Here is a 26,841-nt window from a genome sequence, read left to right as displayed (position 1 = left end):
TTGCATCAAACAGGCCATAGCCAGCACTGAAACACTTCTTGCACATCCAAAACTGGCCTATTGAGGATGCAGTTCTGACATAAGCTCCCTGGCATGCTAGTTTTGAATTTGCACAGAGAGGGCTTTGTTGCTGTTGTTGTTGTTTTTAAAAAAGTACAAGAGGGAACATTCAGACATTTGATCCTCATCCTTCAGTCTGAAGTGGTGTCATCTGGTCGCAGCATCTGGTGAGCCTGGTGTTCCTGTGTTTTGCCTCATGGAAATGTGGGAAGGAAGGAACAACACCAGGGTTTATCTGGCATCAATGAGTGAATAGGATGGAAGAGAAGGTTGATTGAAGGCTGGAATTTGTCCAGTCACAGGACCAGGTGGGTTAGTGAGACGAGAATGAGCAGAACCTCAATTGCCCAATTTTTTCTCATATTGCCTTTGTTTTTCTTATCATAGTTCATAGTTAATGATTATTCCGCCCTGACCTATTGTTTGTCTCATGATCTAGGCCTTCTCAGCCACTGTTGGACCGCTCCATCCCTGATTTCACTGCCTTTACCTCAGTAGAAGATTGGCTCAGCGCCATCAAAATGAACCAGTACAGAGACAGTTTTCTGACTGCTGGATTCACGTCCCTTCAATTAGTTGCCCAAATGACATCAGAGTAAGTGGTGCCTTCTCATTCTCACTTCAGTTTTTAGCACACAGATAGAACGAGTGTTCTTACCTCAGTGATGGGAGAAGACGGAACCAGGGTTCAACAATTCACTGGGCAGATTCTGGATCAGAGTAGAACTTAAGCACTAGGAATGTGCTAACTTTTTTTGCTTGGCCTTTGAAAATGAACCACTTCCTTTCTAACTTCAAATGGAGTCTATTGCTGTGCTGTTTCTTTTGATTTTCCTGTTGTTGTTTGGCATATTTAAATTCTGTTATTTCATGGATATTTTATTGTTGTTGGGTATTATTTTAGTTTCTGAACTGCTTTTGAAATGAATGTGTGTGTGTGTACATACATACACATTTTAAGTAAGTAAATATATAAGGAAGGGAAGCAGGTCATAACTTGTAAGACAAAATGTCTCCTCCCACAAGCTCTTTACCACTTTGCCTCCATTTCTCTTGGCCAGATTAATTTGCTCCCAGAATTCATTTGCGCTCCAAAACTTCCACATGTTCCTTGCTCCCATGCTGACCATTAGCTTCATTCATCATCAAATACTCTCAAGTATTCACCCACTCACTGCCATCTTCCCAGTATCCCTCCACCTAGAGGTCAAGACACAATGAATCCATAGTGTTGGGTGTCTCTGATGTGGTGCCCCCTCCCCCAATACAGGGGTTGCAGCAGCTCCATAATCTTGAATGCAGAAGCCTAGTAAAGAGCATGTGGATAGGCAGTTAGCATCTTTGCAGAAAGTGAAAATAGATTCCCTAATCCTTTGGTGCTCAAGTGTCCATTTGTTGTGGCTTTGAGAAAAGTAATACTTTTGGCTCATACACATATGCACATTCATCACATGTCTTTCCATCAGCACCGATTGCTGATCTCTGGTTACCAGCCTACAGTTTCCTATACTGCAGTTTGAATTTGCCAGGCCATGTATCATGTCCACATAGCCAAAGGAGAGACTTGGGACAAAGGTCTCTACTGCACGAGTATGATCCTGTCTCTTGTCTTTTGCAGAGATCTTCTAAGAATAGGGGTGACCTTAGCTGGACACCAGAAGAAGATCCTGAACAGTGTCCAGTCTATGAGAGTACAGATGAGCCAGTCACCAACTTCGATGGCATGATGCTTCGTGTCTTCTGACAACAATGGGGGAAAAGAGGGGAGGACAGAGGAGGGTTGGATGTGGGAGGGGAGGGTAAGCCGACAAGACAGTGAGATGTTTGCAGAGGTTGGATTATCGTCTGAGAACTTTTAAGAGCTGCAGGCGAAGAGGACACAGGACTTGTTTCAACATGGCAACTTCCGTTTCTCTCCAACAGAAGCACACTTACTGATGCCATGGGAAGCAGCATATAAATAAGTATAAATATGTACAAACCATATATTTAAAAAAAAGCAGTGAAGACAAACCAATGTGTGTTGGGAGGAAAAGAGACTCTAATCCCACCACCAGTGAGCAGTAGTCAAGGGGCTGGTGGGGAGAAGAGAGATGCAACCATCTTCAGCAATCATGTTCCTTTTCTTCTCTTCTTATGTTCTCCTGATGGAGTCCTTCTCACCCACCCATTTCCCTATTTTGCTCATAAACCCTGGGGAATTTTCTTCAACAGTCTCTACAGCTACCTACTAGAATATCAAGGCATTGTTCCACCCGTTACCAAAGGACTTCACTGACCACTGCATGGGGGATCCAGAACAATCCAGTTAATGTCTTCATATTGAAGAAGAGGTGTACCTTCAATAGGAAACCTTGTTTTTTCTTTTGCTTGCATTTTTTTGCAAAAAGGGGGAAAAATCCTCATGGAAAAAGAGAGAAAAGGTGTTCCCGCGAGTGTGTGTGTGTGTGTATGTTGTCATCTTAACTGAGGAGTCACTCACTGCGTGTCCATAGCAAGAAAACAACCAAGTGGGACTGATGGATGATAAAATTCACCACCTCCGGGGAAATTGGAGATTCAATGGGGGAACAGAAGTGGTATGTTTTGCTTTCTGTCTAGATCAACTGCGCATGGAACGTGTAATAGGAAATGGGGGGAGAAAAGGGAAAGCAAAGGATTTCATCGGAGGAAGAACGCAGAAGAGTGGAATATGCAACAAGGGTTTCGTGTAAAACTGTTACAGGATGAACAACTGTAGAGGCAACCGAACAGTAGAATCTAGCATCCCAGGGACCAGCAGAGGAAGACTCGGGGATATTTAGTTTCCTTGTGTGGACCTAAGAATTTTGATACATATTCACTTTGGTTTCATGCCATCAGAGGTAGGTTCATGTGCTGCATCCATCTGTCTGTCCATCCCTTTCCATTACTGCTTGTCTCTTATTATTTCTTTAGCAGTCTTTCATTTGGCCCTATGCCCTCTATATATTATTGTTCTGATAACTTAGCTACCAGTGCTATTGCTCTTTTAAAGTAGGCAACAAATTAGCTATACCTCACAGTATATAGAAGGAACAGTAGTCCCCTTTTTTAATCAGAAGAGTTTATGCAAATGACCCTGGGATTAAGAGTCCCATGCTCTACCGACTGAGCTAGCCGGGCACTACAAGAGTTTATGCAAATGAATTGTCCCTTAATGAGGCTTTTAACTAGACTGTTATAATTGTACACTGTCACTTTTTAAGGGATGCAGCCAACTGTCAGCTTGCACTTCATTTAAAAAAATGGGTGCAATCAGCTATTTTTTTCTAAAGCAAATCTGGAAATGCAGCTGGCTTTCAGAATCGGAAGAGACCTAACGGATTATCTAGGCCAACCCTTGCCCTAAAACAGCATCTTATAAATATAAGCATCTTCCACTGATGCCTGTCTGGGGGGGGGGGGGAGAAATGTTTTAAGTTCAAAGGAAAATAATTCCACTGCTTCACTAGACAACTAGCAGGTGGGTACATTATCCACATCATCAGTGCATTGAGTCATACATATTTATGGTGTCCCAGTGTTATAAATTGTGATCCCATAGTATAATAAGGCTTCATTCAGACAACACTTGTTTTATGTCATCTTTCACATAATGTAAAGGCCGCTTCTGAAAATATAGTGAAAAATTAGTGTTCATTTCCATGTTAATTACTTCTAGGGGGGGGGGAGTGTTGCAATTTCCCTGCACTTTTCATGGATCATGCCAACACAGCTCACATGATGAAATTGGGGGCGGTATTCTGGCATACAGTTCCTTCTCACCATTTTAATGGGGGAACAGAAGCCCTCATGTGCATAAAGGGTGGCAACATATCTGATGCCGCCCGCTGGTGTGAATAAAAATTAGCACAATATGGTGGTATGTTCCATTATGTATATTCCATAGTGCAACAGGTGATCCAGTTTTAAAAGAAGTGCTAGCATTATAACCAGCTAAACTAATGCAATAAACCACATCTGAATGTACCCTAAGATGCACATATACCATTGGTAGTAGTATCCATACCTGTTTTCGTTTCTCTTAAAGGAGCATTGCAGCTCTTACACCAAGTTTTCCTGTCATGACCCTAATTCTAGACAGCTCTGCAAGTGTCTGTACATGCATGTGCCTATTTCTGTATATTAATCACCAATGCATACAGGAGAAATATGTGTAAAAAGCACCACCTATTTAAATGGGAATTATTTTTGTGCAGGTAGGCAATGTTATTTTGATAGCCCAGAATGTCTGAAAAGAGCTTCTCGCCATCACAGAATTAAAGCTGAAAGGATATTGATTTTCCTGGGCCAGATATGGAAGCAGGTCATTTGCACCCATGCTCATTACACCTCTCACATCTGTAGATTTGGGCAGGAGGGCAAGTGCATATGCAGCAGATGTAGGTGTAGTAGAATTATCTGTCATCATCACCTCCAGGCTAATCTTTCCGTATAATATCTTGCATCTCTTCTTATATCACGGCATTCCGCAGCTTCTTTTTCAGCATCACAGATGTCACATAAATCAGCCACTGTGTTTACAGCTACTCTGGCCTCACCGTGGGAGCTATAAAACTTATTTATTCTAAAGCAGAGTTGAGTAATATTATGAAGGTTACCCTAATCCCCCCCTCCTCAAGCTCATGTTTCGGCAACAGTCCACTTGGCAGCCCCAGCTCACGCCTGGTGGGTTTGTGTTGCCTTCCCCTGGGTCGTCAGGGACTGCCACAAATCAAAGCAAGATGTTGAGTGGAATAGATCTTTTGTTCAGTAATGTTTGCTTTAGGGATATTCTGGAGTTGATGGAGCTCCATATTTGGGGTTGGGGAGGATTTCCCCCCACTCGCTTTGATTTTCTAATTTGAACATATTCAAATGCCTTACAACGAGTGTGACCCTTTGGTCCATCTTACTCCTTACCTTCTAGTCAGGTCCAGTGTAAGTTCAGTGAGCGGATGGCTTTAACATTTGAAAGAGAGATGGGTTAGGTGGCTTTTCTGACACTTTTCAGTGTTGTGACACTCTGGAAATGTGTAGCAAAAAGAGAAGGAAGGTCATGTATGTGGAAAGGGTGATGGAGCACCAGCCAGTCTCTGGCAAATTACCACAAAAAAAAGAGAGACCTGAAGGCTTCTTTATATCACTGCCATCTGATTACAAGGAAAGTTCCCTGCAGCCCAGGTTAGAAGGAGATGCTAACAAGATGCAAAAGAACGATTTTTTATCTTGCAGGGCCTCCCCAGACAGGCAGTGGAAAAAAGCCCCTTGTTTAACAACACAAGGGAGTGTTCTTAGCCCTGTCTGATAGCCAGTCGTGAATCCCTTCTGGAGTATTCAGCTCAAAAATCTGTATTCAAGTATGTTGTCAAACCAAATACAACATGCATAGAAAAGGTGTATTCTGAATATTAATCCTCTAAACCAGTCCATTGATATTCATGCAAGGTGGGTTGAAGGAGCTTTTGTGCTCATTTCTTATGACTTTCGCTTTTATTAGGATAAATCCAAAGGTGTGAAAAGCACGGCAATGATGACTCAAGCTATAAATACGCCGTTCTACCTATCTGGCAATATTGCTCCTAATTTAATGTGAGTTTGTCATATTCTTCCACACCTCTGAAAGCTTGCTTGGCATCACTTGTGAAGTTTGTTAGCCTTGCACAGACAGAACTGAACAACCAGCTACCTGAGTGGTTATTTTTAGTAGCATCTGGTGGCCACAGGAAAATGCCTGTTCGTTTTGGCTCTCAGCTCATGATGAGCTGGTGGTGTACACCCTTGTCTATGCCCTGGTCACACTTTGGAATGCAGAGATGACCGGGAGGCTGACAAAGTGGGTGTGAATGCTCCATCAGTGCAAGGATTTCTGCTTGTGCAATGAAAGGTTATCTCCAGCTCCTGCCCCTGTGCACTCCTAAATGGGTTCTAGGGGTTCCCTTGACCCTCTGGAGAAGATTTCCAAAGGGTGCATTGTGTGTGTGGGAGGGGGTTGGAGAATCCCATTCTGCAACTGGAAACTCTTGAACTTAGTTGAATACTGCCCAGTCACTCCAAAATGCCCCATTCCATTGAACAGTATTCTGCAGAGCTGAGGGCTAGGTGAGAGAGAAATGGTGAGAGAGCAACCAGCAGAAGTTTTGCAGACAATTTCTTTGAACACTACTCACAGCTCATTATTGAGCCTACTCAGTGGCTGTGATGTCAGCAAAGAAAGTTCTTTTCTATTCCTATTGATTTGTCATAGTACCATCCAGTGAAGCTTTTCCAGGTGGTTCAGGGACGTCTGCCGTTTGGCTTATATGACACTGTTCAGAATTTGGAGGCCAGCTGTAACATGTTTGCAAAGCACTTTAAGGATCAAATTGCTCATATCCATGGTGACATGGATGTGACAATGGAATCAAGTCTGTCTATGGAAGTGTCCAGTTTTGAAGATGGAGACGGTTAAAATGCACTTGTATTTTACCCCCCAAAAAAGTGCATTGAAAAGTATATATTGGGGAAACACATGTGTGGAGGACTCCCTTGTCCTGAATAGGGTAACTGTGCCCCTGAAGGACCAGGTGTGCAGCCTGGGAGTCATTTTGGACTCACAGCTGTCCATGGACGCGCAGGTCAATTCTGTGTCCAGGGCAGCTGTCTACCAGCTCCATCTGGTACGCAGGCTGAGACCCTACCTGCCCGCGCACTGTATCACCAGAGTGGTGCATGCTCTGGTTATCTCTCACTTGGACTACTGCAATGCGCTCTATGTGGGGCTACCTTTGAAGGTGACCTGGAAACTACAGCTAATCCAGAATGCGGCAGCTAGACTGATGACTGGGAGCGGCCGCTGAGACCACATAACACTGGTATTGGTACATTTCTGAGCACAATTCAAAGTGACCTTTAAAGCCCTAAATGGCCTTGGCCCAGTATATCTGAAGGAGCGTCTCCACCCCCATCATTCTACTCGGACACTGAGGTCCAGCGCCGAAGGGCCTTCTGGTGGTTCCCTCACAACGAGAAACCAAGTTACAGGGAACCAGGCAGAGTGCCTTCTCGGTAGTGGCACCCACCCTGTGGAATGCCCTCCCACCAGAGGTCAAAGAGAAAAACAACCACCAGACTTTTAGAAGACATCTGAAGGCAGCCCTGTTTAGGGAAGCTTTTAATGTTTGATGGATTACTGTATTTTAATGTTTTGTTGGAAGTGGCCCAGAGTGGCTGGGGAAGCCCAGCCAGATGGGCGGGGTATAAATAATAAATTATTATTATTATGTGCACTTTTCATTCAATCTTTTGAAAGATTCATATACAAAACGGTATAGAATGGATGTATGATTGAGTGCCAGTGGAAATGAAATGGGATGGACTTAGGCTGATCTGTCCATCCTTAGTCATGGCATCCTGCATTTGTTTGCTGCTCTGGAGAAAGACCATTGGAATTGATTTCTGAGTGCTCCCTTCCTGCACTGTAAAAACAGGGGCATCAGGACTGTTGTTCTCGAGATGTTGTTGAACAACTCCCATCATCCTAGGCTAACATGGCCAAAGGTTAGGGAAGATGGAATTTCTAGTATAACAACAACAAATGAAGTACATCACATTGGCTCCCCCTGCCTAAAAATCAGCCATTAGTCTAATTCACAGATAAAGTATGGTAGTTTTTTTCTCCCTAGTATTATTTATATTTGTCACTTACCTATGGTCACCTCACCCACCACCCAGGTCATATTTTTGTATACCACCCTTTGATCATCTTCTGAAGTAACACCTAATCATCAATCATTGCCATCTACCTTTCTGAAAACTATGGAAATTTGCTCTCCATTTCATGTCCTTGGACTTAGGAAGACATGGTCACTTTCCCTAGCTTCCTATTCTTTCTTCTTCTTCTTTCTTGTTTGGGGAACCCTAGCATTACTTTCCTCTCCCTGGTTTCCACGCCTAAAGCTTTCTTTTCTCAGTCTGTAGCTTTCTCCACTCCCTGTTTATCAATTTATCTATTTGTCGATCTCACCTTTCTCTTTATTTCCTGTGACTGAGTGTGTCTTGTTCTCCCTTGTTCTCAGCCATGTCTTTAAATCTATGAAATGGTTTTCAATTGTCAGCTTCATCCCTACATTTCTATGGCAACGGCAAATTCCCGTCCTACTCCTCTCTCTCTCTCCCCACCCATCCCAGCCCGGCCCGGCCCTCCTCCCATGTAGTGGATAAGCTGTGAGAATGCTGACAAGCTGTTGAACACCAGGTAATTTATCTCCTAAAGCAGACAGCTGTGGCAAAAGGAAGAAGGGAGAGCAGGGCAGAGAGGTTGGGAGGGAGGCAGCCATGAGAGGGTTGCCCTGCCAAGATGGGGGCGGAAGGGAGGTCACGGAGCGAAGGTTTGCAAGGGCTGCTATTTGCAAACAAGGGAGAATGAGCAGGGAAAGGTGCTAAAATGCCCCTTACAGATATGGGCAGATGGTGCTATGTTTGCTAAATGGCTGTTTGCAATTCTACTAAGTGCTGCAGAGCTATAACCATAGCTCTGGGGTAGGGGCAACAGACCTGGCAGAGCTGGGGCACACTGGGGAACTGACCTGGGATGCATTAAGTGGCACTCGAGGCTGCAGCACCTGGTACCTTTGCCATTTAGCCACAAGCATGCACCTGAGTTGCAGGGTTTCTCCCTCATCCTGAGCGCCCGCCCTCCCTCCCGGCAAATGCCTGGGCTGCTCCAGTGCGTTTTCTGCTTCCCTGTATCCCCCCCCACTTTGTGTTCTATGATCCAGAGAAGGCCAAGTGATGGGAGGGTTACAAAGGAGGGGGGCTGCTTTGTGATAACAGTAATTCAAATGGGGATGACAGAGTGCATAGCTGGTAGCCAAGGGAAGTCAATCGCTTTCATATCGGAGATAATAAATACTGCAGGGAGGGAGAGAGGAGTCCATATGCATAGCATTATTATGCGCCTCTTTATAAATAAAGGAAATATATTTTATGCTCTTTAATGACCTTCAAATTAACAGCTCTTTGAAAGCACTTATGTATATTTAATTTGAAATGGTGCTGAAAGCCTGAGTGGGGATCGCAGCGAAAGCAGCAGGCAGCCAGTTTTTAAATAAGAGTAAACTCGGGCCATTATTTCTCAGGCTGTCAGCTTTCCCTGGATTTAATGCACCAATTTTTAAGAGAGAAAACCTTTTCTTTCCTCCTTTGTGCTTTAAAGCTCTCCAGGATCCTTCTTTGCAGGCTACAGCAGCAGCTTAGGACTGTATTTAATTGTTCCCCCCTTTCCTTTTCTGCTTTGTATCGCATCTCTTGAGTAACAGCTTCCACTGGTGGGTCACTCTTAGGTATACAAAGGATTAGGCTCCCCAGTGACCTGGATAGTGTGTGCTAGTTTATGATTACCGATGTGTCATTGTGGGATTATTTCCTGCAGCATGTTGTGCAACTAGCCTGGTGCACGACATCCATGACCTACAAGTCATCAGGTGCTTTGTGCTGTGGATACTTGGGTTATTTATGCCCTTGCTGTAGACAGGAGGGAGGGATCCATTGCCTGATGCTTTTGCTTCCTGCCTTTGAACAGAAACATGTATAGGCATTTCTTACCATACCCATCAAGCTGGGGTAGCCAAAGTGGTGGTCCAGATATTGTGGACTACAGTTCCCATTATCCTGAACCATTGGCCATGTTGTGTTGGCTGGAGCTGATGGGAACTGTTGTAGAGGGAACACATTGGATGTCCTTGTCATAGAACATTTCTTCTTGCAAGTAGAATCAGGAAGCTCCAGAGTTTTGATCAGGGGTTGGGAACCTGTAGCCCATGGACCTAATTCGGCCCACTAACCCCCCCCCCCAATTGGCCTGGGAGATCATTTTGGCCAAGCTCACCTGCCTGACATCTGATGTCATATATGACACCAGGTGTGGGGCATATAAAGACCTGGATCAGCCTTAAGGGGTTTCCAGGCACTGCTGATCAGTTCTACATTCTAAAACTCTCCACAATTGGTCTTGTGGCATACTTTCAAACCATGCAAGCTATAAAAAGTCACCTGATGTCATTGTGATGCCAGGTGATTATCTGGTGGGTGGTCCCCCTCACCTATCAGTTTGACCCATGGGGGTGGGGGATATAACGATTTGACCCATTGGGTAGAGTAACCCATTAATGTAATTGTGGAGAGTGTTGATTTCTATATTATGCACAGCTTCCCTCCCCCCCCCCTTATGACAGGACAATTTTCATTCATGGGTAGAGAATGAATGGAGTGAGAAATGGCTATTTTTTATTTTTTATGGAACTTCTCTCCTAGTACAGATATTTTCATAATCTGTAAATGATCAGAACTTTTTTACTCATACCATTGTTTCCATCAAACATTTGAGCTGAAATAAAGTAGTGGGATTTGAGAAAGGCTGGTATGAACAGTTTCCTATTTATGTTGAAAAATAAACCAGAAGCCAAAGGTTGGTTTTTAATCAATGTGATCTTCAGATCTTACTTTACCAGCTCACATCCACCTTTCCCCTCTGTTTGGACTGTCTCTTGAATTTTATTCCTTTCACAAATCTGCCCTTCTGGTCATATCCTCATTTCCTACCTTTTTTAGACTGTTGTATTTCTGTGTGTTTCCGCCAGTGCGCTGTGTCTCTCCCACTCCTTTATTATTTTTTTAAAAAAAACCTCACCACCCTTGACCTTTTGCCTTCCCAGTTCCTGTTTCTTCTGTTCCTACTTCACTAGACCATCAAGTGAAACGAGAGCAGCCTAGCTATACTTGCTAAGGGTTCAGCAGAGCAGAAGGCCTCACCGGAGGCAATTTGAATACTGTACAATGTTATCACTAAGTAAGTTCTACCAGGAACAGTTTGAGGGAAATAGCCTTCTTTTGCGGCTCCAAGAGCTGCAGGTGTAGATTTATATAGGCATATATATCTGAGATTCAGCACTCTTAGAGATGGTTGCAGATCAAAGACAAGCACATGCAGAAGTATATTCTGGACATAGCTGTCAACCCTCCCGTTTTTTGCAGGAAACCCCCTTATTTCAATAGGTTTCCTGCTGCCATCCCGGATTGTAGATACCCCGTAAATTTCCCAGATTTCAAAGCAGCTCCTCTCCCTCCCTGCTGGCCAGGGAGGCTCCACTCTGTGCCCCCCACCGCGAGCGAGCAGCCAACCGCTGCCTGGTAAAAGGCCTTGCTTGGCGGCTGGCTGCTCGCTCACTTGCTGAGTGCTGCCGGAAATCGCGTCTGCGCATGCCCGGGCATGCACAGAAATGATTTCCAGTGCCCAGACATGCGGACACGGGCAGCCCGGCACCGGAAGTCACTTCTGCACATGTCTGGACATGCACAGATGCGATTTCCGGTGCCCCGGATATGGGCAGGGCCGGCACCGGAAGTCGCTTCTGCGCATGTCCAGACATGTCCAGCTGGGTGAGGCTGCTGATCCTTTATTTTCCAATCCATAAATTGACAGCTATGATTCTGGACTACACAGCCCTAACTGCAATGATCGATGTTTCCTATCCATTCCTTTGCATCCATTAAAATATGTACCCAAAATCTGTACAATGATGTCTTGAGTACCGTATCCTCCTTCCCTTTTTAAACCTGCTAACCTTGGTAGTGTTGCACCTATTTTCTCACTGTGTGTGAACAATGCATTGGTTATATATTTCAGTAGTTTCTTTCTGAGCAGAGTTCTAGTTACAGGTAGGTAGCCATGTTGGTCTGAGTCGAAGCAAAATAAATAAATAAATCCTTCAGTAGCACCTTAAAGACCAACTAAGTTTTTATTTTGGTATGAGCTTTTGTGTGCATGCACACTTCTTCAGATGAAGTGTGCATGCACACAAAAGCTCATACCAAAATAAAAACTTAGTTGGTCTTTAAGGTGCTACTGAAGGAATTTTTTTATTTTTCTGAGCAGAGTTGGGCAAACGGTTAGAGAGTTAGTTTTTTTAAATCCCGTCAGAAGTATTGCTTTTATTTATTTTTATAATTGCAAATAGTTTTCTTCCAGGATCATGAGAACTTGTTCTGCAACAGACAGATGCACAACCCGACTGTTTCCTGTCTTCACACAGTATAATCGGGCAGACTTCCCACTATTTGGAGGAATAATGTTTGCAATACAATGTGTTGGCAGAGAAACTGGAGGGTGTAGCTGATTCTGATGCTGTAGGAGTTTTCCAGCTGGCAGGGACAGGGAACACAGAGCATCATTTATGCATTATGGTTTTGGGTGAATTACTATGATTACTGCTGCTGATTTGCAACTGCAAGCTACACATTTGCAATTTGAGAAAGCAAGGTAGATTCTCCCTTTGATCTGTAAATGCTCCTAATAAGTTTTAACTACAATGTGTTCGCTTGGAAAGCTGTCAAATCTGAGGGCTTCCTTTTAAAAATTCATCTTTCTAACTGTAGCGAATGAATCTTAATGTGAACCAGCTCCCTGCTCTGGGCCTATTTTTGTGTTTCGGTAGCAGGCAAATCAATTTGTAAAATGTAAAAGGCTTTACTTTTCTGATCATAGGTTAAATCACAACTCGTGCTGTGCAACTAGGCATTTTGCATCTGGTTCCCCTCTAAAGCTCTGAGCGAGCAAAAGAAGACGATCTACATAGATGTTCTTCATTTGCATGTCATAATCTGATTTGGGGGCTCTCTTTCACAAGAACTTGCCAAGATGGAAACTTTCCAGTAACAGCCTGGCAGCCTTCCAAATTATTTTGAACAGTGGATGAAAATTTACAGAAGACTCCCTAGACCTTGAAGCAGAAAATTTGTTGTCAAAAAAGTCATAAAAATAGTAAGAAAACTAGTCCCTGTACTCCTCTACTCCATATTTAATTGCTTGTTGTAAACAACAAGACTCTTTGCTGGGAGTTGGGGGATCAAAAGAAAGAGGTGGAAAGGAGATTCTCCCAATCAATGGTGCATGAATAAGGAATCACCTCAATTATATATATTCAAGCTTTTCCTATCACCACTTCTCTCTTTTAGGTCCTTCTCTTTCTCTCCTCCCACCCTGCCAGTGGGTGGTATTCAGCTATGGATTTCTCATAGGATAGGAGATCTACTACAATCAATGAACATGACTAACTTTGGTTCTTCAATTTTTAGTAGACCTACTCTGAGTAAAACATAGTTGAATACCATCCAATATACTTTTAGCTGTTAAACCTAACCCTTGTTCAGAAATGCTCAATATTAGCTTCAAGTGGGCATATTTAGAACCTGCAAGTGCTTATTTTATAAACCACTTTGAGGTGTGGGGTTCTTTTTTTAACAATCAAGCAGAGTAAATTTTTTATGAAATAAAATAACTAAAAAAGCTGAAGCTCTGGCAATTGCCTGTATAGGTGGGGATATTTGCCCTTTTGCAGAAAATAGGAGAAACCCCCCCTCAACAAATTTATTGTGCTCTTGTTATTTCATTTCTATACCACAAACTCATATAAAAATATGTCTATGTGGTGTACAAAATCTCAATTAGGACCAAACAACATAATAAGTGAAATCAAACAGAATACATTCAAGAAACAGAGGCTTGAAAATGGGTCATCTGACAAGAAGATGACAAAAAGTTATAAATCATTTCCATAAGAAAGCTTTCATTGTAAGGCTTAAGTCATGGATGTTTGTATTAATTTACTGAGAGGGGGGAATGTGAAGGGAGAATTGTGAAGATGAAGATAGGGATGATTAACACATGGGACACTGAACAAACCATCGAATGTAGGTCTGAAGGAAGTACCGTATTTTTCCGTGTATAAGACTAGTTTTTTCCCCCTAAAGAATAATGTCAGAAATTGGGGGGCTCTTATACACAGATACATCTCCCCCCATTTTCTTAAATCAGGGCCCCCAAAATAGGAGGCGTCTTATACATGGGGGCATCTTATAGACGAAAAAATACAGTACATAAGACCGACCGCAAGACAGTTTTTGAAGGAACAATCATTTGTCACTGTGCAATTGGCTGCATTTTACACTCAGCACATGAGAGGCAGACAAGTTATGGCAGCGGAGAAGTCTAAAGGTGCCTTCTAGACCACAAGGACGTGAGTAAACTGGAAGTGTTTGCTTGACATCAAGTTATGTGGAAGTGAGGCACTGTTGGTGATAATTTTTTTCCTTATCACTATTCAGCTAGCAGAGAATGAGAGAGTGAAAAGACAAAGCCTGTGAGTCAGCAGTGTTTCCTGGTCTCTGAGCATGACACCAAGAAAGATGTCATTCCAAGGTGTCCTTGACTGCTGAGTGTCCAGAGGGTGCCCTTAGATCAGTGGCTGCCAGCCCAGTGCCAGTGGGTGCCATGTGCCCATGAAGGCTTTAGAGCAGGGGTCAGCAACCTTTTCCAGCCATGGGCCAGTTCACCATCCCTCAGACCATGTGGTGGGCCGGACTTTTTTTTGGGGGGGGATGAACGACTTCCTATGCCCCACAAATAACCCAGAGATGCATTTTAAATAAAAGGACACATTCTACTCATGTCAAAACATGCTGATTCTCGGACCATCCATGGGCCGGATTGAGAAGGCGATTGGGCCACATCCGGCCCATGGGCCTTAGGTTTCAAACCCCTGCTTTAGAGGGTGCCCTTGGGCATGGGGGCCAGACTCTGACTTTCCTTTTTTTCTAACACTTTGGAAAGAATGTTATGGGCCAAGATGTGCAGGAACCTTCTAAATGATTTCTGTGAAATAAAAGTAAGGCATGTGTGTGTTCATTTTGGTGCTGAAAAGTGCTCCTTGCTGCTATTAGACAGCAACAGCACCAGTGTGTATGCAAAATGAATACTGTGTGATTCAGGACCAGCAAAGACATAGCTGACTTCCCATGGTAAGCTTAAGGCTGCCTCTCTAATTTAGTGTTATGCCCCTCTGCCAGTATCTATTGTGTGACTGGTGCTGCCAGCAATCCCGCAAAATTCGAAATGTGCTCTCTGGCCAAAAAGGCTGGGGAACCCTGCCTCACATACTCAATAGTCACACCCTGGCTACTTCCAATCCCAGTTTCACATATGAGGAAGTTAAAAGTGCATTTGGAAATTATATAGCATCTCCTTATCGTCATTATCGCCCAAATAGTTCTTAGTTCATACCTTTTTAAAGTCAGGTGTGATATTTGTAAAATACTGGGGAAATCCATCAGCATTTTTTTCCATTTTAAGTTGAAATTTCAGTGTGACAAGTAGAGACCCAGGGGCCAAATTTAATGGCAGAGCTACACCAAATGTCCGGTCTTCATCTTGTGTTCTTGCATATCATGCCAAATTACTCCTTCTATAACTTAAAAATAATATTTTCCCCCTTTCTTTACTTTTTATTTCGCTCTCCCACTAGTGTATTGTGTCTCTTTTTTCCCTTTAGAACTACTGTATTTCCCTCTGCTAGTAATAGCACTGAAGTTACCAGGGCTGCACCATGATTGAATTTGTCCCTGTTTCTTTCTGATTATCCTCAGGGGTCTCATTAGGTAACCAAACCCTTGTTTTGAAGGTGGGGAGAAGGGATGAAAATTATGGTTAACATCACTGCAATTCTCCATGCTAATTAGCAATGAGTGGGACTGACAGCATGAAATACAGCCCATGCCAAGAGCTGTGTTGCAGGAGGAGGATGCCTGGAGCGTTTCTTATCTAAAATGCAAATTGTGATTTCCAAAGACTATCAGGAAGATGAGAAATTGGTACAAGACACCACTAGCCCATCTTTAAATAAATAATAATATTCTTAGAATTTTTTTTAAAAAACAACAACAACAAACTTTTGTGATAACTTTTTAGGAAGGTGCATACAGAACTGAATTTGGGATTTGCACAGATTTTTTTTTTCTGGTTTCCCCACTCTTCCATTGAATAGATGCACTGGTTTACTTTGAAGAGAGCAAAATACCCTGATGTTCAAGATTAAAGGAACGGCCAGATTGTCGCCATGACTTCCTTTCGAGCATACTCCAAACACAGTGGAACAAGTGGAGCCCAGTGTTTTGTATGATAGTGTGCTTTAGTAAACATCTCCCTTTTCTCCCATATGCTCTGAGTTTCGTACCTGCATGAGCAAAACTGTTGTTTCCCAGAACAGTGTGTACATGTGGGCTCTTGGAGAGGCACTTATGTCCACTTTGTTTGTCATTGGGCCTGTTTGCTCCCATACTGCACCGAACTAAGTCAAGGTATGGTTTAGCATGTGTGGTCCAAACAGGACTCGTGGTTAAACTCCACACGTGGTGCTGTAGCTAAGAACAAACCACAGCAAATAATAAACTTTGACTACAACTCATGGTTAGTCAGGAGACAGTTTAACTATGAATCCTAGTTCAGATGGTATGGTAGTCCAAATTTTGGCTGTGCTCAGGATTCAGTAAGATGGGCCTGCAAGCTCATTTCCAGGAGCCCATATGTCTTGTGTGGTTCAAGTAAACAATAGTTTGGCTTACCATGTTATATGAACCCAGGCACGTAGCAAGGGAGGGGCAAAGGGGGCGGGACACCCCTAGCTCCACCCTGGCGGGGGCAGTGCCTCTAGACCGCCCCTCGCCTCCTCCGCCCAAGCAGGAAGAAGCAGTGAGCACTACGAAGCAGGTTGCCTGGCGCCACCGCCCGGCAACCCGCTCCGTAGCACACTCTGCTTCAGAGCACGCCGGCCGAGCAGAACAGCAGCGCCAACCCGGACAGACTGTGCATGTGTGGACATGCGCAGTCTGTCTTGGCTTGTCCTGGCACGTCGTGCCCCGCCCTCAAGGGGTGCCGCCCCGGGCAGCCAAGCGGCACCGTTCGCCACTGTATGAACCAGGCCTATACAGTGGTACCTCGGTTTATGAACACAATTGGTTCCGGAAGTCTGTTCATAAACTGAAGCGTTCATAAACTGAAGCGAACTTTCCCATTGAAAGTAATGGAAAGTGGATTAATCCGTTCCAGACGGTCCGCGGAGTAACCGTTCATAAATTGAAGCGAACTTTTCCATTGAAAGTAATGGAAAGTGGATTAATCCGTTCCAGACGGGTCCGCGAAGTACTTAAACTGAAGCGTTCATAAACTGAAACATGGGTGTAATTGGTTTCGGAAGTCTGTTCATAAACTGAAGCGTTCATAAACTGAAGCGAACTTTCCCATTAAAAGTAATGGAAAGTGAATTAATCCGTTCCAGATGGGTCCATGGCGTTCATAAACTGAAAATTCATAAACCGAGGTGTTCATAAACCGAGGTTCCACTGTATGTGCAGAAGAACTGACTAGCTTGTTCTACCAAGGCCTTTCTTTAGTGTTCTTGCCATGTCACAATACCACTTCTGGTGCTCTGCTCTGCCATGTTTATCATCTCCATCCCATTTTCTAGATTTGTGCCTATTCTCTGTCCCTGTCATGGGGTGACTCACAGGCCAAAATATGTGGTGCTTCTGCTGAAATTCCAGGTAATGGGAAAGAGCTGTGGTAGTGATGAGACAGATTATAGGAATATATTATGAAAAATATAACAAGAATCTCTACTTCTTCCATTGATCTATTTGAGGGAGACACATAAACAGACATGGCCATGTTTAGCTTGATAAAATGGAGACTGAGAGGAGATATCATAGCCATCTTCAAATATCTAAAGGGCTGTCACATGGAAGATGGAGTAAGCTTGTTCTCTGCCGCTCTAGAGGGTAGGACTCAAACTAATGGTTTCCAGTTACAATAAAGGGGATTCCGACTAAACCTCAGGAAATACTTTTTGACAGTAAGAGCTGTTCGACAGTGGAAGAGTCTCCCTCGGGAGTTGGCTGACTCCCTTTCATTGCAGGTTTTAAAGCAGAGGTTGGATGGTCATTTGTCATGAATGCTTTAGTTGAGATTCCTGCATTGCAGGGGGTTGTCTATATTACCCTTGTGGTCCCTTCCAACTCTTACGATTTAGATTCTATTATCCTGTTTTCAATATACCGTGCTGAGGAGTATGCTCCTCCAAACATAACTAGACCACAGTTGCTGTCATTATTGTAGACTGTTGAGTAATCTTTGTGTGTTTTGTACCCTAATCCTGGAGTTGCACTGTAGTATACAGATACTGTTTAACGAGGGCTATACGGCTTGTAGATGCTCCATGTAGATGCTGTACTTTCAAAACACAAATATCTTATTTGTGTAATGGTTGCATTTCTGATAGTGCTAGTTACTTTCCTTACATTTCCCAGTTTTTATCAAAGCAAGCACATAATGCCACTTTTAGGTCAAAAGTGAGTCCAGTAATTAGGAAGCATGCATTGAATCTGTATTAAATTAAAATACACACACTGGGAAAGAGATATATATATATATAGAGAGAGAGAGTAACAAGAATTATTTGCAAAGTCCTTTCAACATATCTATGATCTATGGTTGATTACTGTTAAATCTCCCAGACTCTCCAGATATTATGGAATCTAAAGTACTAGGAACTCATCAAATTTAGAGTGGCGGTTGACTTACTGAAAATTGCAGAGAAGTGGAGAACAAATCTGGTTACTGTATCCAGTCTTAAGATTCTTCATTTGTTTCTCCCTTCCTTAGTAACTCTGAGTCATATCAGAGCATATCTTATTCTACAAATAAAAAGGGAGGAACTGCAGGGCTGCCTGGTTTAGTTCATACAGAATGTTTCTTAAGAGTTTTATGACTTGTTTAGAGGAGAAAATAAAACCCAAAGTAAACATTCCTGGCAGTTCTTAAATAGTAGTGAGATGCAAATGTGTAGATTGTAAAGTAAAGTTTAGATTCAATTCCATGAAATGCCAAAGGGTTAAGAAAGCAGACAGTGGCATAGTAATAGGGGCCCGGGGGGGTGGGCAGCAGGCTGGGGGGGGCAGCAACCTGGATGGGGCTGACCACCTCTGATGGCCGCCGCCACCGCCACCACTCAACGCGTCCGCCGCCCTGGAGGAGAAGCCCCGATGCAAGCAAGACTTTCTCACTCCGCGGCTTGCTCGTGGGGTTTGCCATGGCACCGCGTCACATGCCTCCTGTGCGCGCATGCGCTGCACGCCGCAACGTGTGCGTTGCGCATCATGATGCGTGTGTCATGCGCCATGCGTCATGATGCATGCATCGTGATGTGTGACGCATGCTCGCAATGGACACACACACACCCCGGCGGGGTGCCTTCACATTTGCCGCCCCAGGCAGCCAGGCGGCTAGCTACGCCGCTGAGAGCAGATTTTAATATGTCTCCCAAACCCGGCCTATGCTTCTCATTTGCAAGAAGAAAGTGATTTGCTGCAGAAAGTGGGGGAAATGACCTCTGCTCACCACTTTCTCCCAGCAATGTTCTTGACCTACATTTCCATCTGCACAGGGCATTCCCATTGGTGAGAGGGGAGGTTGTAGGAGAGAACTGGCAGGTGGGAAAGGGCTTGAGATTCCCTGCCATAGATTCATTTTCTATCAGCCTCAGTTATGCCACAGTAAAAAAAAAAAGGCCACATGCTCAAAATGTGAGGGCAAATGCAATAAGCATTTAAAAATCCAATTTGTCAAAGTTCTCTTTTCTTTTCAGAGGTTGGTGCATGAGATTTTTGTCATCTTGCAAGGTCTATTGTAATGAATTTTGTAGTTGAACCTGAGGGAGGGCTTAATTTGGCTATGTGCGCTACACATGCAGTAGGGTGAGTGGGATTGCAGAGGTCAGCGCCAAACTCTTCCCTTGCATTGGCTTTGAGTTCACAGAGCCTGTGCACATACAGCCTGAATATGTGAAGTTTCACAGGTCCTCAGTTTGCACAGAGAGCCTGTGTCTGTTTAGGCTTGGTGCATGAGGCATAATATTTGGATTGGGTGTGGAAGCAGGGCCTACTGCTACAATCCTGTTCCCTCCTCCTCAGATCATTCCGTGTAGTCTAAATGTGCAGCCTGCCTTTTCATGGGAAAGAGTCACAAAAGGATGAGGCCACCCAGAATAACCTCATCTCTATATTTGCTGTGCTGATTCTTTTACTCTTGGCCCTCTTGAACATGTTCCTCTTGGCACACATTCTTCTATGAGCAATGAGTCAACTGTCTGCCAAGGGGATGCTCAGCCTTTCCCAGAACTTTGAATTGTACTCTGCATCCATCATGGCAAAAGCCGAGGGGAGTCTGTCCCCGCATGGAGAGCTATGTTCCATACTGCAGTTTCCTTTGTGCCTTCGCTCTGTATTCTTCCTCTCAAGTACTTCTGAAATTAATGAGCTTTGTCTCATACACACCTGGTGGGGAGCAGTGTTAACAGTTGTTTTTTTATATATAACTTTTAACTACATGATGGCCTCCCTTCATAGAATCAAAGCCCCATTTGAGTTAATTGTGGCTGTCAAATTATCCTCCCTGTGAAGTGTGAAACTGCACTCAGCTGACAATTGGGATTCCCTAGGGAGATGACATTGTTAGGGCAACTAACCAGGGAGTGCTTGTATGAACAATTAGAGGCAACAGTGGCTGCTCTGGCTTCTTCCTCTCCCCACCCTTTTTATCTTGCCTACCCTATTCCAGGATTACTCCATATTTGCAGGCATGTTTTCAATCTGTACAGCCAGCATTTCCCTCCTTTCCTCGTAATTTACTGTGCCACAGAAGCCACATTGACTCTACACTGGAGCCGGGTAACAACATCTGGGCACCATTCTGCAGCACTGCTTCCGCCACATGAAGATTTGAAGCAGGGAGTGCTGTTTGGCCTAGAGATTATATGATGTGTTAACATTTTGTGCTTTTATTGGACCATTTAATCTCAAATAAATCTCAGCAGTGTAGTTTTATCACTGTTAGCTATATCATAGTCTCTTGTGGAACAGTCTTGTCCAGGCTGCAGGTCTGGGCTCAAAGATAGATTAATATGTCTGCTACTGCTATCAGCAAGGAATAGTCTTAGAAACCTGAGAATCTGTTCACATTATATGTATTAAAACCACCTCTTTTACAGAGGCATGCAAAGGCAGATAGGAGCTGGCTCGGTTTTCACCACACCCCTAATCCACCTCTTCCTTTTCCTCCTTCATCCTGTCCTTTCTTGCCATCTGACCCTCCATTCTCCTGCCTTTCCACCATATAAATCATCGACCTCTTTCTGCTTTATGACTTATTTCCTGCTGCATTCAAGTATCCCACAGGTTCCTCTGTCCTTAAAAGATTATAATAATACATTGGCCCTTCCTTTCTGCCAATCTACCAACTAATTTCCCTATTTCTCTTTGTCTCCAAACAGCTGGAGCCTGTTGCTTACTTCCACTGTCTCAACTTCCTTTCCTCCAGCTCCTCTCCTGACCCCTACAATCTGGTTTCTGCACCCTCCTGAAACTGCCCTCTAACATCCTCTTCATGGCTATATCAGAGATTTGTTCTTGGCTCTCTGCTGTTTTCCTTTGACACACCACCCCTCATAAAATCCCATAGCTTTCAGTACTGCCTACATGCTGATGACAGCTAGATGCACCTCTCTGGTCCAGACCTGTCTCCCTCCTGTTCTGCATTTCCAACTGCTTCATTTTTCTACTTTGACATTTCATTGATTTCTAAACTTAGCATGTCCGAGGGTAAATGTCTCATATTGCTATCTAAGCACTCCACGTCTCCTCAGATCATTTTCTGAATCTATTAAAAATATCACCACCTACCCTCCTCTTGTCCAGGAATGAAACTTCGGCTTTATCTTTCACTCCTCTCTCTTCTGTGCCTGCCATCATACTGTTGCCAAGTCATGTTGCTTTTCCCTTTACAATCTCCTCCCTTTTTATCCTTCATTGACTACTCTAGGTCAACTCTCGCCTAGACAACTGCTACTGTCTCCAGTCTGGTCCATTCGTTGTCTTGCTTCAGTCCCCCACCCCCCTTCTGTCTAGAACTTTGCTGCCAAAATCATTCATCTCCTTTATGGTTCTGCCCTCCTTAAATTCCTACACTGGCTTCTGGCCTTCTCCCAGATCAAGCACAAACTCCTTGCTCTTGTCTTCAAACCCCTCTACACTCTCACTGCCCTTTCTTATCTCCCTAGTCGCCTCATATCCTGTGGCAGCCCTGCCTGTGACCTTCACTCTTTAGCCATCTGAAGATCTTCTGCCACCTCAAATGAATTTGCTTGCTCTTGATGCCTTTTAAGCTCGGGACTGTCTCCCAGAACATCTGGAGGATGCTGTCTCTCTTCCTTCCTTCAGATCTCTCCTCAAAACCCATCTTTTCAATTAAACCACATTCGCCTGGTCCTCCCAATGCACTGTAACTACTCCTAAGTATGGGTAACTGAAATAAACCCATATCCTTCCCTATTTGCATGTGCAGTGCCCCCTTCTCCCCTGTGTCAATTTTAAATTTTTAAGGTGTCTGGGGTGGGCAGGGATTTATCTTCTTATGCTTTGTGATGCACCATAGAGATTCATAGCAGTACATAAATAATGCACAATCATCATCATTGATTCCCATTTTGCCATAGGAGATACAGTAGACCGGCTGTAATTTGAAATGCAGTTGGAGGAAATCTTCACTGGTATTACCAGAGGCAAAGGGCGGGGTAGAGCTCCTGAACACATACTTTTGATTTCTCCGTATAAGTGAATGGATTACATTCCTTTCTATGGAGGAGAGTGCTGCACTTGGACACCGTTTCAAGAAAGGCAAAATCTGTATCCTGCCTTTGATGTTGGTGGGGGGCAGCCTTAGAAACAGGAGTGCAGTGAGGCACAGTTGGCTCATTTCAGAGTACCCCAAGATATAGAATAGTTTCAGGGGTTCCTGTACTATACAGGTACTAGAGATAGGCATTTCATTGTTACTTGATGAGTATCTTTTCCTGTGCACATGTATTTAGGAGTATCTCTCATTGAAAGCAATAGGATGTACTTTCCAGTTTAGATTGGGTTGTAAAACTCAGTTTCTGACATATGCTTGGCTCCATCTGCAGACTCTACACCTATCCTCTGGTCACACTCCTGTCTTCCTTTCACCCTGCTTCTAAACTCTGGAAGTAAACCACACTGATTTCAGTTGAGATTTTATTCATGTTAAGCTTTGCCTGTTTAACCCTATCATACGCACTTGTCTATTTCCCTGTCGGATAATTTCCACAAGCTTCCCTGTTCTGCATTTCTCTCCAACTGGTTTCTGCTCTCCCCATTTCTCCCTTTCTCCCCCTTGTGAATCCCAGATTAATAAATAGAAGTTTCATTACTACCTAGGTTTGCAAAAATGATTTGATTCCAAAAGATGATGAATTTTAAGAGAAGCAAAATGTCAGGCACAGCAGGGACATTTTTTAAGCTTCAGTAAGTTAGGATGGTGGAACACAAGCCCCAGTATAATTGTGTTGGCAGCCCCTAGTTATCAGGAGCTAGGCAAGGGGACACAGCGGTCAATTGCTTTGCTATTTAATGTGGCGGTTTTATGTTTCCAATGTGCAATTGTATATTAAAAGTATCTTTGCCCCCCTGACGTGGCTAAATAATGGGATTTTGCTGCTGGGCTACACTTCTCTGTTACAGTATGGGTAACAGGCAACCCTTTGCTGCTCTTTTCAGGACTAACTACACAAGTGGATGATGAGCCATTTCTTTCTTTAAGAGACAACCTTAATCATCTGTGCCGGAAATTCCTTAGGAGAGCCACCCATTCCGCATTTGTCCAGCACATTGGTCTAATTTTTTCTCCCAGAAAGCTGCCTTATATTGAGTCTCACCTAGCTTAGTGTTATCTACATTGATTGGCAGTAACTCTCCAGGGTATGAGATTGGAGAGAGGCACCAGGGGTCAATCCTGGGACCTTTTGCATGCAAGGTTTGAGTTCTACCACTGAGCTACAGCTCTTCACCTTATATGCAGGGCTTAAAAGAATGAAAAAGGCAGATGGCCTGGCACAAGTGGGTCAGGGCAAGGCTAACAGATAATTCAGCTCTCTGGTGCATATATCTGTATTATCTGTCTGGTTTTCTTGGCATAAGGATTATTCTGTACCCCTTTAATGCAGATATCTTTTGAATCGAGGTTCTCAAAATCCATGCAAATTGGTGTTTGCACTTCCTAAACCATTTTACAAATTATTTACTCTCAAGCCCCATCACAAACTTGAAATTGAGGAGTAGGTGGGCACCAAAGCAATGCAGAGCTTTTGGTAAAATGCAGGCCATTTTTGCGCCATTTCTGAAAGAATTACAAAGGGGGAAGGAGGCAACCTTGGACAGGGGTTATTACTGCTGCAACATTAAGCAAACCCTGTTTTATTAAAGTTATGGCTCATGCTGGCATTAGGGCAATAGAGGTGTCAATTCTCCTGTTATTAACTCTACTGCCTAAAGGCATAGATTTCAGCAAACATATCCAAGAGCTGGAGCTAATCTGTAGCAAAGAGTGGAGGCAAGGGATAATTTCCTCTGCCTAGCGTCAAACCAGAGGCGGGGCGGTCAAGGAAAACCACAGTGTTTCCAAAGAGAAAAGGGAAAAAGAGGGGGTAATATTGCCCCCCCACCTGATTTCCTACGAATAAAACATGGGGGAAAAATCAATGTAGCTGAGGGCCAAGTATGTTATTGCTGTAATATTATTCACCCTTTACAGATTGCTTTAATAGCACAATCACAGAAAAGTCATGCAGGGAGGCTGAGGATGATATAGGGAGCTTTGTTGATTTTGCCCTCCTCCTGCCCCAAGTATAATGGATAAAAAAAGTAAAGAATGGGGAGAGGGGCTGGATCAGTGTGAAGAGATGCTGTCATTGGAAGCTTGATTCTCCTACATGAGCACAGAGCATTGGCTTAGCCCCAACTCTCAGTGCACTAGAAAACATTGTAGTTTATTTTCGGGCTGATGGGAAAGGTGTCAAGAAGACACATGGGTTAGAAATGCCAAAGCTGGGTTCAAGATGCCAGTTTTAAAGGCATTTGGATCAGGACTTACTTTGACTCCTTGCTGATTTCTGGCAAAAGTTAGTAGGAATGTTGTCCATTCAAAATGCAAAGGTAGACTGGAGTAGAGCAGACAGAAGGCATAGATGGCAATATACAGACTCTGTGTATATGTGCGTTGCATTCATATTGTTGCAGTATATGCATGCAATATAATGGTGGTGAGTTGAGAGGGCAGATCTTGCCAGCCAATCAGGAATTCAGGGACAAGCGATAGGGTGTAGCAAGGGTGAGAAATTAAAAACACCATGGAAAACGGGAGGGGAAGTTGAAATAAACCCAATAACAAGTTTTTATTTGTTGGAATCTATATGTGAAATTTTTGAAATTTATTAAAACATAATGAATGATTTAAAAAAGGGAATTCAGGGACAGGAGAACCTAGAGGTGCTGTAAAGACATTGAAAACTGTTCTGAGCTACCTTTTGGCAGTATTGCAGCATTTCCAGAACCAATGAAACCACAAATCTCCTGGGAAGCTAGTTAGTTGTGGCAGGGCTTATGAAGGGAATCTCATGTGCTGGAAGAAATAATGATGGCATATATTCTGATAGAGTTGAACCAGAACCCTCAAACACCTCTGCATAGTGGGGAGCTGCACTGGGTAGTAGTACTTTATGTAGTAGTTAGTTCCTAAGCAGTAGCAAGAAGCCTCTGCAACTATAATCCTATGGAAAGAACATATTATGGTGCCACTACCCATTGCTAAAACTAGGGCTGTCACCTGAATAAATAAAGTCTAGCTGATTGAACCTATATCCTTTCATCTGCATGAATCTGCACAGAACTGAAACAATTATTATGGGGGGGAATTGTTTTTAGGTGACACATTTATTATGGTAGACTTCATCTAAGTAGGGGCATCATTCATTTCAGAGTGAGATAGAAGGGTGCTTATCGTCTCTTATGAGATGGTGCTTATCTGTATTTTTAGAAGCACTTACATTAAACAAATAACTTCATTCTAAAAATTGCCATCGTTTTAGTCAATACAAAATTTTGGTTATTTATAGATGAAAATTAATAGGTGGAAATGAACAGATAGGACTCCTCTTTCCTCCTCCACCATCAATATGTCTGCCTTCACAATGCTATAAGAGTATGTATGATTTAAAAACTAAAAAGCTAACCCTCTGTTGTTCTTCTTGTTCTCGTTTCTGCCCACTGTTGTTTAGGAACACTTTTATGCCACTGTTCGATGCCGGAAGGACACGGAAAGAGGCCAGCCCTGACAGCGAAGCTTACCACCGCAGACCTGTCCTTGTTTTCCGCTGGCAAGGTAGCCATGCCCTGCAGATGAGCTGTGACCTCCTGAGAGTGATGCCAAGCTCTCGTGTCAAGAACATGCTCCATCCTGATGAGCAGAGGAAGCAAGAGTCCTCCCGCAGTAGCATGCACTGTCCCAGCCAACAGAGGCCCCGTCGTGTACATAGCCAATGAGATGTCTGTAAAGGATTGAGCCCTCTTGTACATTTCCCTCTTTCCCTTTCAACTTGTTGATTGTGTCAAAATTGTCAGAGTTTGTAACAGTAACTTTCAAAAAATATTGTACTAAAAACTGAAAATTGCACTCAATAAAAATTACGAAATAACCTTGATTTTGGAAAGAAAGAAAAAACTTTAGTAGCTGAGAGACTGAAGAATGCTATCTGAAGGGAAGGGGGGTGGTTTATGAGTATGGCATGTTGTGTATTAGCAGCAGAATACAATCTGCATGAGTAGGAACATCAACACATTCAACTAAGTTCTATGCATTGAAATGTAACAAACACGACTACATTAGGTTCATAAATTTCAATGTATCTACTCTAGGTCTGCCATACATCCAGGTTTTCCCAGACTGTCAAAATGGTGTCCAAATTGGTAAAATGTCTGTGAAAACCTGGGCGTATGACAGCTAGGACA

The 26,841-nt window shown here is 43.5% G+C and overlaps 1 protein-coding gene across 3 annotated transcripts in view; it reads left to right on the top strand.

Moving 5' to 3' along the window:
* Positions 1 to 26,534, top strand: part of EPHB1 (EPH receptor B1) — a 348,341-nt gene extending 321,807 nt beyond the window's left edge. For 2 of the 3 annotated variants that reach the window (XM_060274588.2, XM_060274587.2), the window contains exons 15-17: positions 500 to 655; positions 1,679 to 2,924; positions 26,112 to 26,534. In XM_060274588.2, coding sequence (XP_060130571.1) covers positions 500 to 655; positions 1,679 to 1,787 — 265 coding nt within the window. In that variant the 3' untranslated portion in view covers positions 1,788 to 2,924; positions 26,112 to 26,534. The remainder of the gene's footprint in view (positions 1 to 499; positions 656 to 1,678; positions 2,925 to 26,111) is intronic. The other variant, XM_088670750.1, reaches the window with a different exon arrangement.
* Positions 26,535 to 26,841: the final 307 nt, after the last annotated feature.

This window comes from Zootoca vivipara, chromosome 5 (assembly GCF_965207765.1).
Source record: "Zootoca vivipara chromosome 5, rZooViv2.hap1.1, whole genome shotgun sequence".
In the NCBI taxonomy this organism is placed as follows: domain Eukaryota; kingdom Metazoa; phylum Chordata; class Lepidosauria; order Squamata; family Lacertidae; genus Zootoca; species Zootoca vivipara.
The sequence above is the reverse complement of the archived record's forward strand: the minus strand, read 5'-3'. Positions and strand labels throughout refer to the sequence as shown.